The 15,169-nt window shown below is 56.9% G+C and overlaps 7 protein-coding genes across 7 annotated transcripts; 4 read left to right on the top strand and 3 right to left on the bottom strand.

The window, feature by feature from the left end:
• Nucleotides 1–429: 429 nt before the first annotated feature.
• On the top strand, nt 430–1,506 carry BKCO1_7300013 (uncharacterized protein; the record flags this gene model as incomplete). Its single annotated transcript, XM_020278871.1, has 1 exon — nt 430–1,506. The coding sequence occupies one exon, from the start codon at nt 430–432 to the stop codon at nt 1,504–1,506; it is 1,077 nt and encodes a 358-aa protein (XP_020125999.1).
• A 424-nt stretch (nt 1,507–1,930) lies between these two features.
• BKCO1_7300012 (aldo keto reductase) lies at nt 1,931–3,088 on the top strand (the record flags this gene model as incomplete). Its single annotated transcript, XM_020278870.1, has 1 exon — nt 1,931–3,088. The coding sequence occupies one exon, from the start codon at nt 1,931–1,933 to the stop codon at nt 3,086–3,088; it is 1,158 nt and encodes a 385-aa protein (XP_020125998.1).
• A 572-nt stretch (nt 3,089–3,660) lies between these two features.
• BKCO1_7300011 (agroclavine dehydrogenase) lies at nt 3,661–4,665 on the top strand (the record flags this gene model as incomplete). The annotated part of the gene is made up of 3 exons (XM_020278869.1): nt 3,661–4,081; nt 4,153–4,343; nt 4,417–4,665. The coding sequence occupies 3 exons, from the start codon at nt 3,661–3,663 to the stop codon at nt 4,663–4,665; spliced, it is 861 nt and encodes a 286-aa protein (XP_020126001.1).
• A 1,801-nt stretch (nt 4,666–6,466) lies between these two features.
• Nucleotides 6,467–8,489, bottom strand: BKCO1_7300010 (rna polymerase iii rpc4; the record flags this gene model as incomplete). The annotated part of the gene is made up of 2 exons (XM_020278868.1): nt 6,467–7,758; nt 7,817–8,489. The coding sequence occupies 2 exons, from the start codon at nt 8,487–8,489 to the stop codon at nt 6,467–6,469; spliced, it is 1,965 nt and encodes a 654-aa protein (XP_020126000.1).
• A 604-nt stretch (nt 8,490–9,093) lies between these two features.
• BKCO1_730009 (gpi biosynthesis protein family pig-f) lies at nt 9,094–9,996 on the bottom strand (the record flags this gene model as incomplete). Its single annotated transcript, XM_020278921.1, has 3 exons — nt 9,094–9,211; nt 9,271–9,557; nt 9,607–9,996. 3 exons carry the CDS (start codon nt 9,994–9,996, stop codon nt 9,094–9,096), a joined length of 795 nt encoding a protein of 264 aa, XP_020125986.1.
• A 306-nt stretch (nt 9,997–10,302) lies between these two features.
• BKCO1_730008 (recombination hotspot-binding protein) lies at nt 10,303–11,490 on the bottom strand (the record flags this gene model as incomplete). Its single annotated transcript, XM_020278920.1, has 7 exons — nt 10,303–10,371; nt 10,429–10,578; nt 10,634–10,719; nt 10,774–10,882; nt 11,062–11,195; nt 11,252–11,342; nt 11,407–11,490. The coding sequence occupies 7 exons, from the start codon at nt 11,488–11,490 to the stop codon at nt 10,303–10,305; spliced, it is 723 nt and encodes a 240-aa protein (XP_020125985.1).
• Nucleotides 11,491–13,166: 1,676 nt separating this feature from the next.
• Nucleotides 13,167–14,953, top strand: BKCO1_730007 (wiskott-aldrich syndrome protein family member 2; the record flags this gene model as incomplete). The annotated part of the gene is made up of 2 exons (XM_020278919.1): nt 13,167–13,853; nt 13,907–14,953. The coding sequence occupies 2 exons, from the start codon at nt 13,167–13,169 to the stop codon at nt 14,951–14,953; spliced, it is 1,734 nt and encodes a 577-aa protein (XP_020125990.1).
• Between the last annotated feature and the right edge of the window lie 216 nt (nt 14,954–15,169).

The following is a 15,169-nucleotide window of genomic DNA, read 5'->3' as shown; positions in this document are numbered from 1 at the left end:
GCATTACCAACAGAGCGCTCCCATTATTTATTAATCTTGCTACTACGGGCTGTATTTTCACCCGCTGCGAAGACAGTAAAGGGTATCTAAAGCGGTTACGTTCAAGACAGTCACGTTATACAGGGTACCCCGACGACGAAGCGCACGGGATTCGCAGATGCCACTGCACTGCACGAGACCTAAGGTCTGGCGGCAAGCTTCCATTACAAGCATCAGCCTATGCCCGCACTCTTCGATGCCATCTACCACGCTTGCTGAGCTGGGCCTTCTCTTGAAGCAAAACTGACACTTGCCGATGTGCTCCAATGCTCTGCTTCTATCACAGACATTGAAGTCTCACCTTCAGCGCGCGCCGCAACCATGGCTCCGGTGGGTCTGGCCGACCTCGTTCGTCGGGGCACGAACTCGACCTGTCCAGGTTGGCCTTTCATGAATTTCACAACCCCATTCCTCTCCACTTCCGTACCGACAAAGCCTTCCACAAGCTCGCCGATTTCACCTGCTACTCTGAGTGTCCTCAACAGCACGGCCAGCGCATCGTCAATCAATCACGCTCCTGACCCAGGAACGCTCGTTACAGAGCTCTCGAACATTTCAATACTGCAGTCACCTTCAACTCCAAGGCCGCCGTACGCGAGTGCCATGGAATTCACCACAGAGACTACCACAACGACACTTTCGCCTTCAGGACCCACGATGCCCAATACCACCACACTCTTCGTGACCATGACTGATTTGCAGACAAGCACCGGTACTACTACGATCTTCAGGACCGTCACTATTCCACTACCTCACCCGTCCTCGCAAGGGCTTACACTTTCGAGATTGGTCGACACCAGCACTAAGAGACGCCCCACGACGGTAACTATCACGAAATTCCCGACCTCGACTATCCACACAACCATGACTGTCACGTGGTTTCCACCACCATCCACAACTACAATCACAGAGCTCACGACTCAAGCTCAAAAGACAAGAAGTGCACCAGCTCCTGCACCAACTGTGACAAGCAGTCTTCCTGGAGTCCTCAGCAGCATGCCAGCCACCACAAGCTTACAACAAGACACTAGCTTAAGCATCTCCAGTACGAGCTCACCATCCTCGTACTACCTCACCGTTGACTTCCCCTCCGCTTCGATGCCGGACAGCCCGGCAACCACCACATACCCGCCATCCTCCCACTCGCGCCCGACCCACACGAACCAGCCTACACATTCAGCCGTCGGCGGCGCTGGGAACGGGTCGGTCGGAAATGAGAAGTCTATCACGACGATTGTGGGCACGGTATGCGGAGCCGTCACATTTGTTCTGGCGTTGTTTGCAGTGGGAGCATGGTGGAGGAACAGAAAGACTGAGAAGAAGGCCAAGACTAAGAGGTCGAGGCCGATGACGGCGGTGAGTGCCAGAAGGACCCCGACAACAGCTTCGTGGATGAGCAGTGGGCTCGAGCGTGGAAGAGGCTTGGAGGGAGGCGGAAGAACATATGCAACGGCGATGGAAGATTGAACATGGTAGAGCGAGTGAGATCGGGGTGCTGCTGTTGGAACGAGGGGCATCCGGATATGGCGTATGATGCTGGTCATGGCTTGACTTCTAGATTGCTTCTCTTTACAAGCCCATAATCTCAATGGAAGACAATGCAGTTTTCAGCCAATTCCCGGGAACATGTAGCTCTCAAGGTCTCGTCCCGCTAGCGGAGTGAGTCGCTTCGTTGCAGGCGACGCGCGAGGCCGGTGCGGCTTAGCTCTGGCTGAGTGCTAGGGCCGTGGTATGGATCGGGTTGAGTGTGGCGCGGGGTAGGGTCCTATTTATCCACCATTGAGACCCGGAAACTGAATCGCGCGCCCTTTTTATTTTTCTCGCCCGTCTTTGCCATGGAGCCTGCAAATCGCATCGACTTTCGCATACACACAACGTCAGGCCAGCCGCGATGACCCCGGAGACGCAGGATGATGTAACCAACGAGGGGCAGCAGGACCCCCGGCTCGCCAACTCCTCCTGCTCCTCCAGCAACAACAAAACCACCACCAGCGTCCCGCTCTCCTCGATCGCGCCGGCCCTCGTGCTGGGCGGGGCGGGCCTCAGCAACCAGCTGCACCCGAACCCGGCGTCGCTGCCGACACGGCACATGGTGCAGCGCGCGCTGGACCTGGGCTTCCGCGCCATCGACACGTCGCCCTACTACGGGCCCTCGGAGGTGCTGCTCGGCGACGCCCTCGCGCAGCCCGAGTTCGTCGCCACGCACCCGCGCGACAGCTTCCTGCTGATGACCAAGTGCGGCCGCGTGGCCGCCGACCACTTCGACTACTCGCCCGCCTGGATCCGCAAGTCGGTCACGCGCAGCCTGCAGCGCCTGCACACCCCCTACCTCGACGTCGTCTTCACGCACGACGTCGAGTTCGTGTCCGTCGACGCGGCCGTCGCCGCCGTGGGCGAGCTGTTCGCGCTCAAGGACGAGGGCAAGCTGCGGTACGTGGGCATCTCGGGCTACCCGCTGCCGCGCCTGGCCGAGGTCGCGCGCGCGGTGCGCGACCGCCACGGCCGCCGCGTCGACGCCGTGCAGGTCTGGGGCCAGCTGACGCTGCAGAACACGGTGCTGCTGGACGAGGGCGGCCTGGGTGAGCTCAAGGCCGCCGGCGTCGACTGCGTCTTCGCGTCCAGCCCGCTGGCCATCGGCCTGCTGAGGAAGAAGGGCGTGCCCGTCGGCGAGCTGGGCGATTTCCACCCCGCGCCCCCGGGCCTGCGCGAGGCGGCGGCACGCGCCTCCGAGTTCGTCGAGGGGAGCGGGGGTGTCAAGCTGGCCGAGTTGGCGCTGAAGTATGCCGTTGCGCAGGGCCTGGCTGCGGGACAAGAGACGGGGCTGAGGTTGAGCACTATTCTGGGCGGAGGCACCACGCATGAGATAGAAGACAATTGGGAGGTTGGAAGCACCATCACCGGTCGGTACGAGGCCAGGAGAAGAGCAACGGACAACGGGAAGGGAGGAGAGGAAAGACTCAGCGGGCTTCTCACAGAGAAGGAGCTTGAGCTGGCTAAAGGGACGAGGGACATACTTGGGCAGTGGCTGAACCACAGTCTGGGGAGTTGATCAAGGAAACAGCCGAAACATGAAAATTCAATACGTCTCCAACCATCCAAATGGTCCATTCTGTACTGCGTTGGCGCTAGATTGACGGCTCGGGTTGTAAGGCTACCGTCTACTCAACCCGCCATGTAATTTGAGGTACTGACGGCACGGAATAATAGCGATGCGGGTCGCGTCAGCACGCACAGTATGAGGGAGGCCGAGGGCGAAGCCGAAGGTGGCTTGAAGTCACAGTTAATAATGATAGTTGCATATCTATGCATCATGGAAGGATTTATAATAATAACGGTTGCATATCTATGGAGCATGGAAGGAGTTATCGCTATTAACTCCGTTTGCAGCTGCTTATCTCATGCTTCCGCCCCCGAACTGGTGATCGACTCAGGCAACTCTTGCCGCATGTGCCCTGCGTCCTGCACGGAGTTATCCATGTATGCGGAGTTTAAGTGCTTGGTACGCTAGTGGTTATATATACAAAGAGCTGACAGTGAACAATTGAATCTCAGCTTGTATCAAATACCAAGACTTCGTCACCACCCTTGAGAACAGCCGGAAAAGACAAACACCGCAAGACAATGGCAATCTTCCTCACCGGAGGCGCTGGCAAGACTTCAAGCCGCGTCGCCTCGCTGCTCCACGATGCAAAGATCCCTTTCGTCCTGGGCTCGCGCAGGGGCGCCTCCGCAGCTCCCGCGGGCATGGCTGCTGTCAAATTCGATTGGCTGGACGACTCGACTTACAAGAACCCGTTCGAGCACGCCTTTCCCAACGGAGAGACCATCAAAGCCATCTACCTCGTTGCACCCGAGCAACAAGACCCTGCGCCGGTAATGGACGCCTTCATTGACTATTGTGTCAAGCAGCACCGCGTCAAGAGGTTCGTTCTGATGGCCGGGAGCTCTTCCACGCCCGGCAGTCGACATGTCGGCAAGGTGTGGCAACACCTGCTCGACATTGGCGTTGACTACGCTGTTTTGCGTCCTTCTTGGTTCATGGGTACGGGGTGCTTTCTTCTTCTTCTTTTTTTCAGTACTGGCCAGACATTGCTGATGCAGTTGGCGAAACAGAGAACATGTCCGAAGGCTGGTCGCAGGCGTCCGTCAAAAGCGGCCTGCTCGTCACCGCTTGCGGAGACGGAAAGATCCCTTTCATCAGCGCCGATGACATAGCCGCTATGGTCTTCCACACACTCACGGACGAGAAGCCACACAACACCTCCTATCGTGTACTGGGCCCTGAGTTGCTGACACATGATGATGTACGTATGACCCATCTCTTCCCCCACCTGTGATTCCTGTAGTCTCGTTGCTAACTTTGATGACAATTCTCAGATCGCACGGAAGCTTAGCGAGGTGCTTGGACGTGAGATCGTCAACATGAAGCAGTCTGGAGAAGAGCGGAAGAAGGCGCTCCAGGGATACGGCCTGCCCGATCACTACGCCGACTTTCTGACGGAGCTTGAGCTCACCGCAGCGAGGGGCGGAGAGGCGTACGAGGGCAATGAAGTGGAGAAGGTCACCGGCCGACCTCCTCAGACTTTTGACGAGTTTGCCAGGAAGAATAAGGCGAAATGGGACTAGACGAAAGCATGCATCGCTTCCCCTAACGCGCTACATGCTGGCAGACTCCTTTCTGTCCTGTAAATGCACATCCTTCATTGCATTCCCATGTTGGAGCTTCGGCCGATCTTTACCAAATCTATCTAATTACCAAATACCACTCAATTTTCCAGTAGTGGCCTCAGTGTTGTTGAAAAGGCTTACAAGCTCCAGAGTTCGATCCGAAATACAAAAGAAACAACTCACGTATAGCTCTCATTTTGTTTCTCTAACGTAGTACGGTAAGAGCAGAGCAAAGTAGAAGCCTCGCATTTCAACGACTCAGTAATGCGTTCGCCTGGGCTGATTCCGATTTCAGATCTTCCTCAGAATGCGGGGGTCGATCCGAGGAATCGGACTACCAGTAGTACGTCTAGGGGCAATCCCTACTCTTCAAGTTTCGTGTTTCCTCTCTACTCCTCCCAACTGCCACAGTGCTGCTGTTACGATTCGCACAAGCCTACCTGTTCGTAGGTCTTCATACTTTCCACGCCTAGCATCCCCTTCATACCATTTCTACATCTCGGTCCGACATGACTCGGTCTCGGCCCGGGAGGGGCCCATAACCACCACCGAGATTTTCATCCACCATCACCAACGCGTATCGAGAAACATGGTGGCTAGCATTGATACAATATGTTTACCATACTAGCCAAAAAGCTTTCCACGATTAGGATGGCGCAGCCATCCACAACACAGAGGAAGTCAATAGGCTTCCTGCTCAGTCTCTGTGGTCTAGTCGGTTATGACGTCGGTCTCATACTCCAGTATGACTTCCTCTCAGAGGTGGCGATCCGAAGGTCCGCAGTTCGATTCTGCGTAGGGACATTTTTTTTGCTTCTTCCCATCCGGATTGGGGTTGTTGGGCTTCGCCTTCTTTTTTGCTCACTTTCCATCCAGCTTTGTTGGTGTTTTGTTTGTGGCGGTGGGCGGCGGCATAGATGCGGGATAGTTTTTCATCTTGTTTCCATCTGCCCCCCTGCCTCATTCACTCGCTGATGGGTTGCAGTGGGAATGAAATTATTCTTCTTTGCTGTTGTGTGGAGGTCCTTTCGTGCTTTTCGGGTTGAACGTTTTGTCGCCGGTAGTGGATAGCGTGTACCAGTGGTGCGACTTGATCCATTCCGCTTTTATCCGGAGGTGGTGCTTTACCGAGAGCTTGTCATGGGCCTTGCTAGATCTCGTAATTGGAAGATATCCAAAAGGCTCGATTAGATGCTCACAGGGAAGCATACGTGAGTACTTTTTCTGAAGCCCGCAAGACCCGGATCCTTTCAGATCCCGTATTGCATCAGAACAAGTTGATTATGTAGCGAGCTGGAAGCTCTCGATCTGCTTCAAGAGGCAGAAATTGGAGTGTAGACGCGGGAAACAGGTATCCCTTCTTTACTTCCAAATGCCTATGACCAAAGAGTTCTTGAGCAAGAGCTTGAAGACTTCACAGTACCTTCGACTAGAGATGTTCTCGCACTGAGCCTCTGCCCAAAGCTTCGACAGCATTTAATTCGACAGTTAGGAGAGGACGCCGTTTCAAAAAATAGTGGGAATTTAATTAAGACGCCAGCTCAAATTTGCCAAGTTGGATTAGTCTGCAAGCTCAAAAATGCTTTTGGAGACTCGCCACCCCCCAGAAGATAGTTATATAGCGCCAACCAGATGCAATCAAATCCGCAAACACCTCGCAATGCCAGGATTACCCGACCCGATGGTACCTTTCTAATCCTTTTCGTTACCCAGTGCATCAGCATAGCCTTGTCTTGCATAGTGCCATAAGTAGATTCCCTCATCCCACAATCTCGTCCCAGTCCGGCGTGACGACGAATTTGCCGCAGACCTGACCGACGCTCATGGCCTCACCGCCATCCCTGCCCACTCTCTGCTCCTCTGGGATGATCTTGGTAACGATGATGTCCTGAAGGAAAGAGGCGTCCATTCCCATGCAAAGCTCCAAGCTGGTGCCGCCCCAATCCAGCGTCGTGCGTCCGCTCTTGTGAACCCGCAACTTGCCGACCGCGCCAGACGCGAGTTGAGCGGGGAGCTCGGGGCTCACGGTGTCGATACCTGCTGTTTCATCTTCGGCCTTGGTGGGGTGGTTAGAGTTGGCCTCGGGCGTCGCAAGGTCGATCGGGTGGCTGCGGGATGTGGCTTCGGGTGACTGGGGCTCCCTCTTGACCGAGTCGTCGACCATGAGGCTGGGCAGTACAGGAGGTAGTTGAAAGAGGTAGGCACGATCCTTTTTCTTGTCGACGGGCTGTTCCTGCTTCGGGGCCTCGGCGTCTGCCATGGTAGTGTCACCACCAGCGTCGGAGGCCGCAACTGGAGGAAGAACGATTTCGCCAAGCTCGTCTGCGAGCACTTTCATGCTCTGTTCGTGGCGCTCTTGCTCTTGCTTGTCTTCTTCGCTGACGAGTGCTGCGCGGACGTCTCGGAAGCGTGGCTTTCTGCGCTGCTTGATCCTGGGTTTTGTCTTCTTCGAAAGTTCTGGGGAGGAAGGCGCGTCCTTTGTATGGTGTTCTGGAAGATCTGTCGACACGGCAGTTGGCTCGTCACCTGGCTCGTCCTTGATCCTCACGTGGCCTTCGTCGTCATCATATCCCCAGGCTCCCTTCCAACGACCTTGAGATCCGGTGACCTCGACTTCCTTCGCCTTTCCCTTGCCCTTCCGAGGCGAAGATGTGTCTGGCTCGGTCTTGATCTCCGGGTCTCCTGGTGCCTCTGCCGTGATTTTACGCGGCGCGTTTTCGTGCTCTCTGCGGCGAATGCGGATCGGAGCGAGCCCAGGAGTGTTGAACCTAGTTTTGCTGCGCCTTGATTGCGAAGGGCCGCCTGCCATCTCAATATCCCCATCTTCATCATCGCTAACGAGGTTAATCGTTTCAATGTTATCAACGTCCTGGCGAGGTCCTAACATCTCGATCTCAGGATCAGACGAGATGTAACCCTCTTCGTCGTCTTCAGCCTTGACTCCGTCATTGTTGCCATCCGGCCTGATAACTGTGCGCTCGCGCTTGACTTTGCCCTGCATGGAGGAGGCTCCAAAAGTCTTTCCGCGATGGATCATACGCGAGCGGTTCTCTGCCGCGCAACGTCAGTATGAGAGGGACATATACCAAAGCATGAAGCATGAGCTTACCGTTCACAGTTCCGGAGGCAAATACACCACCCATGTCTTGTTTTAGGCTTGCCTCGAAACCTCTCTGGCCCATGTATCCGCCGCGGCCACCCCGCCCACCACGATCTCCCCGACCACGTCCCCTGCCACGGTCTCCTCTGCTGCGACCAGCCTCATTGCTGAGTTCTTGGAGCTTCTCCCTCCTCTTCCTCTCGGCCTCGGCCTCCAAGGCCTCACGTTCCTCCTTGCTTCTGCGGCCCTTGAAGGTGGGCATGCGCGCTCCTGCCTTTTTGCCGCCACGACTCGCGCCGGTCGACGGCGCGGGTGAAGCAGCAGGGGTTTGTGAGCCGCGAACCGCGGATACGCGGGCATCTTCAGGACGCGATGCGCCAGCGCTGGCGTCAGCTGCGGTGTTGGTGTTGGTGGGCTCGGTGGTGGAGGCGATGTGGGCGTCGGTCATGGAGACGTCGGCGACTGGCGCAGCGCTCGCCTCGGGCACAGGGTCGTCCTTGGGAACGAACAGAGAGTCTTCGTCGGCGGCATTAGGCTCTTTCGCTGGAGGAGCGGTATCCTTGGATTGTTTGGAGGCGGCTGCGGCCTGCGCGCCGCCACGGCCGCCGCGGCCGCGGGTGCTGGTGCCCCGGGCACGCCTGGCGCCGCGTCCCCTCGTTGTTCCGTCGGCCTTGGGTGGCATGCTGGGGTTCGGGTTTTCAGTGAATGCAACGAGACTGGAGGATGACGAAGTTAGTGAGCTCCAGCTCCAGGGCTGGTGGACTTTTTTCAAACTGAGTCGGTCAGAAGTCGGCGACTGCTTTTAGCGGTTTGGTGGGCTCCACGCCAGCCAGGATGATGACTCTGGTTCCCCGCGTGGGTGGGCGATCAACCAGTACCACTGAACTCACTATTGTTATTCTTATTGTTATTGTACGTATTGTGTGGGTCACGGGATGCACTAATTTGCGTAAGGCAACGCAAAGCATCATATTCTATGGTACTGTTGAGCGGACCGGCAAGCGCGAATTGGAGCGCTAATGGAGGCTCGTCCACCTGCACCTGTTAACACCATACGTGCATGAATGACGTCGAGATGCGCTTCTACCTCCCAGTCTTGCAGTCGATGAGCTCGGGAAAATATGGCCAGGGAAGCCACCGACCCGTCTAACCGTACTGCATACCCAGCCAGTCGACGAACACGGATCGTCTCTGCTTTCGCGCGTCAGATTCGGTCGGCATGGCAGCCTCATCTTTTGTTCTTATCCCGCTTGTCACTTCAAGTGGGAATCGAATGCTCAAGTGCCTCAATCAAATGCAAACGTCTTGCCTTTGAGCACGATTCCGCCCAACAGCTTTCCCACCGCATAGCCAGCATATGCCCCGCAAACGATGGTGACAGGCCACTTCTGCCACTCACGGTCCCTGATCAGTCCTCCAGTCAGCATACACCCATTTGACACAGCCGTTGCGATGGCACTTACCAATCCAGCGGAATCGGCACGGCGCCGGCCCAAGCACCGAAAAGTGTTCCAATTGCAGCACCAAACACTTCGTCCGCCGGGACCATCAGCGCAACCAGCTCTCTCCACTTGGCACCATCAACCCCAAATGCATAGATGGCGGGAACGGCGGCAAGGTACGCGATGTGGGCGGCGCAGAGAACGGTATGGCCGAGATGTGTCGTCAAAGGTGCGCCGAAGAGGACGAGAACGACGGAAACGAGCGGCACACCGGCGATGGTGGAAAGGATGAGAGAGAGGACGGCGGTCTGAGACAAAATCAGCAGGGTGGAAGGAGAACAGCTTGGGGATACCCACAGAGACTTTGCTTCGGTTGTCTGCCTCAGCCTTGCCGCCAGCACCTTTCCTCCGCGCGCCGCCGGAGGATTTGGAGCTAGAAGAGCCGGCTGCGGGCAGGCAAAGGATGGCGTAGACAACCTGGAGGACGCTCAATGGGATGAGGGCATTGAATAGCGAAGTAACCGGATCCGCGACAATGCCACCGAATTGGATGGCGAAGACGGAGACAACGAGGAATGGGTGGATGTGCGTGTAGATGCGGGCGATGTCCGTGTTCAGGGTTTCGATGGGCTTGGAGGATGAAGCAGGGGACGAAGAGGCCGGGGGGAAGACGACCGAGGTGGCCTTGGCAGCGGAGCCTGCGGGCTCTTCGAAGCGCGTGAAGACTGTTTGGGGTTGTTGCGACATGTTGGTTTACCGGCTAGCCATCACTTGGGTTGCGCGAAGCTCTGGGATGCGCGAGGTGTTCGCCCGCCTCTGCTGGAAATAGGGCCGGAGCTTTCTCGGCCGCCGTGCACTCGACACCGCCAGTGTCAATCAATCACGAGTAAATATCTCGCACAACGTGGCCGTGGACGATTGCAGACTCTGTCATTACTATCTTCTTTTGTTTCCCGCGTCTGTCTCTTCAAGCGCGGATTGCCTGATACCTTGATGCACGTAGCTCCGTCATCAACTTACTGCAGCTATCCCTCTACCCTGGCGTTGGGCCACTCAGCTGCTTTCCGAAGGCACCAGATTCCTAAGAGAGAGATCGTAGACAACATCCTCAACCTCCTTGACCTATCGAGAAACACTCAGTACCATTTTGATAATGCAAATCCAACCGAAATTCCTTACCTTGTACTTGATGGCATCGCTGCGCCTTCTCAGAGAGTCGTTCTTGAGGTTGAGGATCTGGAAGCCGGCGTGGACGTCCTTGATGAACTGGGAAATCTGCATCGGGCGCGTGTAGTCTCCCAGAGTGACAGAGTTGCGAGCGAGGCGAGCCTGTGCCGTGTCAGTTTTGGAAGGCGCTGTCAAAGCTTCGCCATTCTCGACGTACCAGCTCTTCAATCAGGGAGATAAGAGCCTGCAGGTACTCTTCTATGGTGATGTGGAAGGCGTCCTTGTCCTTCAGGTTGACCGGAACTGCAAACGAATCAGTTGAGAGCGCTTTCGTTGTGCATATGAGTAGCAGCACACCGTTCATGATGCCTCCAACTTCCTCGATCGTCAACAGACGGCCGGGCCTGGTACCACTGCCCTCGGAAGCAAAGCCTCCAAGGTAGCCGCAGTACAGAATCGTGAATATCTAGGCTTAATCAGTGCTCTGCTCGTCCCAGTACGAAACTCGTCGGCGTGAACAAATGATGGCACATTAAGTATGCAGAGCCTGAAGCTCTGATCCGGACAAAGAGTCCATCCGTGGATCGCAGCCTAGGGCTCTTGTGCTGGATGGCTTCTTAAGATGGCATCGTGACTGCAACTTACAGTGTCTTGGACCTGGCGAGACCAGATGCCATTGAACTTGTAGTACGGATGCTTGCTAGCAGCCTCAGCGAGCTTCTGGACGGCCTCGATCTCCTGGCGGATGGCGCTTTCGGCGGCGGTGACAACATTAGGCACTCAGAAGATGTCAGCAATTGCAGTCTCGTGGGATGCCGTGGGGCGGGCTCCATACGCTCAGCAGAAGGAGTCGAGTGAGCACGGGCGAGAACAGACTGAGCAGAACGGCCGTGCTTCTCCAATGCCTGGATGATGTCGCGGAGTTCCTGATAGGTGCGGTCAGCCGGGGGTGGCGCGGCGGATGGGTGATGGGCGCCAGGCCAGGCTCACCTCGCGCACGCTCGAGTCCTGGTCGACGCGCTCCTGGAGCTGCTCGAAGATGGCCGGATCGACCATTCCCTGTCTTTCAGTCATTGTGGCAGTGGTTGGTACTTGCGGCGGAGGGTTGGTGTTGCAGTCAGAGTTTGCCTGCGGCGGATGAAGTTGGCTCCGCTTGCAAACACGGCGCGCGGCAGGCGCGTTGCATCACTCGCTGCATTTCGCAAATGGGAATTTCACAGTTTGTCTGAGGGATCCTAACTCCTCACACGGCGATACGCGCTGCCTTGCTAATTACATGTTGTTGTTGTCGCGCTGCCGCCGCACGGCCCAACGCCGCTGCAGCGACTCCAAACATGCATACGCGCAAACAATCCCTCGACGCGTACCCTCCCAGACCTCATGCTCACGTCTCACATCTCATATCTCACGCAGCCTCGTTCACATGTCACTTACTATGTATGCCATCTCGCTCCTGCTCATAGCTTCAACGCGTCGTAACCACTGAGGACACGGTGTTGGCCAGGAAGACGCACCGCCAGGCAGCTGCGAAAATTTTTTCGCCAGCAGCACCCATCACATCGCAGCATGACAGCACCGCGTTCTCCATCACATCTTCCTCAAGGGCCTGCGCAAGGCAAGCATCTCAACGAAAATGTAGTGTTCGCGTCAGCCCGAGGCAGTGCAATACGGGCGACACTGTGGGCGGCGACATGAGCAAGCTCAGCGGCCGTCGCCCGAGATCCAAAAACAAGATTAATCACGAATGTCTCCGTAGAGACGTTTCAGAGATTAAACTGAAAAGAACAGATACTACACTTGATCTAAGCCAAAAGGCAAAGAGAGCTAAAGAAGAAAGTTGTCTGGAGGTCGGGAGGAGGGCGGCTTATATAGCGCTTGTTGACTGGCGGCTGACTCAGCCCCGCTTAGCTGCGCCCAGTCCAGGTTCCGGCCCCGGTCCCACAGTGATGCCACTGATCCACATGCGATGAACAGGGGGGAGCACATCGCCGGGTAAATTGTTATGATGTCCAAGGGAACTGGTGGAACCACGGGAGGGACGGCACTGGGCGCGGGCCGGTGCGATGACGACACGGCTGGGCTGCAATTCGCCTAGCAAGTGGCATCTTTGTGGGCGCGATGCCGAAGAAGCTGGTTGCGGCCGTTGAGATAGAGCCGCTGCATGCTCGCTGCAGCAGGTGCAGATGGTTGCGGGTGCCTGCGCCGGTGACGTCGAGGGCCGGTGGACTGGCGCTGCATGGGCGGCCAACGGCGAGGCGACGAGATCTGACCGCTCTTTGTGTTCGTGATGAAGATAGTCGATAGGGAAGTGGGAAGGTACTCTCGTACGTAGTAGTCGCAGCCCAACCTCACGATTGGAAGCCCTGCCATTTGCGCAGGCGCGCATCGCGCGGCACCACCGCCTTCGGAAGCTAGCAGGCAGCGCCGCTTCTGTTTGGCGCCCACCCGCAGCGGCCACGCGACGCGACTCAGGCCGCTTGCTCGCAGCCTTTCTTCTCATCAAATCGCGGCCCTGATCGTCCCAGCAAGCGTGTTGGGCCGCGCCCCCAAGGACCAGGCATCCCAGGCATGTCCACTCGCTGCAGTCAGGCGGGGCGGAGCACATCCCCCACGGCCAACGCCAGCTTGACGTCCAAGTGCCGCCAGTGCGATAAAGCTCCAAATACTCCATCCCGTCACCCACTCACCCTTTCCGCCCTCCTGCCATGAGTAGCCAACGTCGGTAGCCCAAAGCCCGACTGCTGCCCGCCATGTCATTCAAGCTGCCGCCCCTCCAGACCGTCACCCAGTGCGCCTCGCTTGTCACCGCCACGCGAGCCATATGGGAGCTTTCCCGCATGGTCCGCCAGAAGAAGCGCGAGGTCGAGCAGACAAAGGAGGTTGAGGACCTGCTCGATGAAATCGAGGAATTCGTTCACGAGGGCGTCTTGACCAAGCGAGAGTGGAAGGCCTTTTGCGCCAACGTCGAAGAGGCGCTGTCCAAGAAAGAATGCACCCCGCGCGAGGCACAGGCAAAGGTCCTGGATTTCCTGGAGGCTCTGCATTCCATCGCCCAAGAGTTCCAGGAAGAGGACCGCGCCTACCACTCCGAGCCAGAAGACGTCGACCAAGTTCCGCACGCTCACCACCACCGAATCGAGCACAAGGCACCGCAACCTCGCCGCGACTCCGCCGTGAACACGTCCAGAGACTCCCAGTCACGGTCTCGTACCGCCGCGTATCCGCCTTCGCCACGTCTGCCCCGCTCGCACACGGCTCCTGCATCCGATCTCCGTCCACGCCGAGCATCTGCTCCGATGGCTCATCACCACTATCATGCGCCTCCAGCGAGTACGGCGCCTGCCACCCCAGGAGGTTCCGTCTCTGGTATCCCCCATGTGCCAGTCACACTGCCCAGCCAGTTTCAGAACGGTCAGCACTATAGGGCTCCAAGACACGTGAGCCGCCCCACCTAACTCGTTCCTATCAACGAAGCTTGCTAAGGGTAAAGGTTCAGTCCGTTCCCTCTTCATCTGCTGTCCCAGCTGCCAGCGGAGCCTTTTCGCCGGGAGCTGGTGCAGGTGCATTTTCCCCCGGGCACATGCTACCAAACCAACCAACCTATTACCCCAATGTTCCACCTTCAATGTTCGCTCCAGGCACTGCGTCTCCCTTCGTAGCCGGTAATGGTGGTACTGCATCTCGTGCATATTCATATGGTGGGGCTGCAAGTTCACCTGAGCATATGTCTCCTACTTCTCATGTGAATGCCACTGTCTCGCCACCGCACCCCAACTACTCTGGTCCGCTTCCCGTACCGCCATCCCGATCCTTCAATCAACCGGGCTGGGCTCCATTGCCTACACAGACCCCAGGAGGGCCCACTTCCCCTGCGTCGACCGTTTCGGCGCACAACACATGGACCGCGAACACGACGTTCCCTTTCCCCAGTTTCCCTGAGAATCGCAGCCGAGATCAGGGCAATTCCAATAGCAACCGTCCTAGTGCTGGTCCCAGCCCTTCTCACTCCCATCGCAGTCCAGTTCACCAAGAAGCAAGGACTCCAGCATCGTATTCTCCTCCCGCCAACCCCGCTTCCAGCGCAGCATCTTCGCCCATCGTGCCACCATCATCGCCCGGTGGTTCAACGAGCGCCCGCACGAATGGCTGGGACGGTAGTCAGCAGGGCAGCAGCCCTCGTGGCTTCATGAGTCCGACCCAAGAGGCTCAAGCACAGCGTACGGCGGCCGCGAAGCTTCGCGAACACGAACACCGACAGCGCCAGGCCCAAGCCCTTTCCGAGGAGATAAGCGTCCCGGACTTGGACATTCCGCCGCCGCCGAACGCCACACCCCGTCATCGCAAGCAGCAGAAGTCGTCGTCGTCAGTCAAGTGGGCTAGCGGTTTCGACAATGAGGATGATGAGAAGAAGAAGAAGGTCAACAACGATGCCAGGCAAACGGATAACCCGCCGCCGTCTGTGGACTCGGTCTCGGAGGCCGGAACGTACATGAGCCCCATCGGTGAGAAGAACAAAAGACGGCGGAGGAAACAATGATTCCAAGTCGGGTCGATCACCATTTCGCACATTAGAGGGGCTTACTTGACGGCCCTTCGACCTTTGGCATTTGCTCATCTACCTTCTATGATGACACCAAGCATGGGTCTTTCTAACCATATTCTCTCTTTTTTTTTTCTTCTTTGGTCTGAACTTTGCGGCTTGTCTACATCACTGCACATTCACCTCTTCATTCTTTTTTGCTGTATGGCATCC

This window comes from Diplodia corticola (genome assembly GCF_001883845.1).
Source record: "Diplodia corticola strain CBS 112549 chromosome Unknown scaffold73, whole genome shotgun sequence".
NCBI classification, from domain to species: domain Eukaryota; kingdom Fungi; phylum Ascomycota; class Dothideomycetes; order Botryosphaeriales; family Botryosphaeriaceae; genus Diplodia; species Diplodia corticola.
The sequence above is the reverse complement of the archived record's forward strand: the minus strand, read 5'-3'. Positions and strand labels throughout refer to the sequence as shown.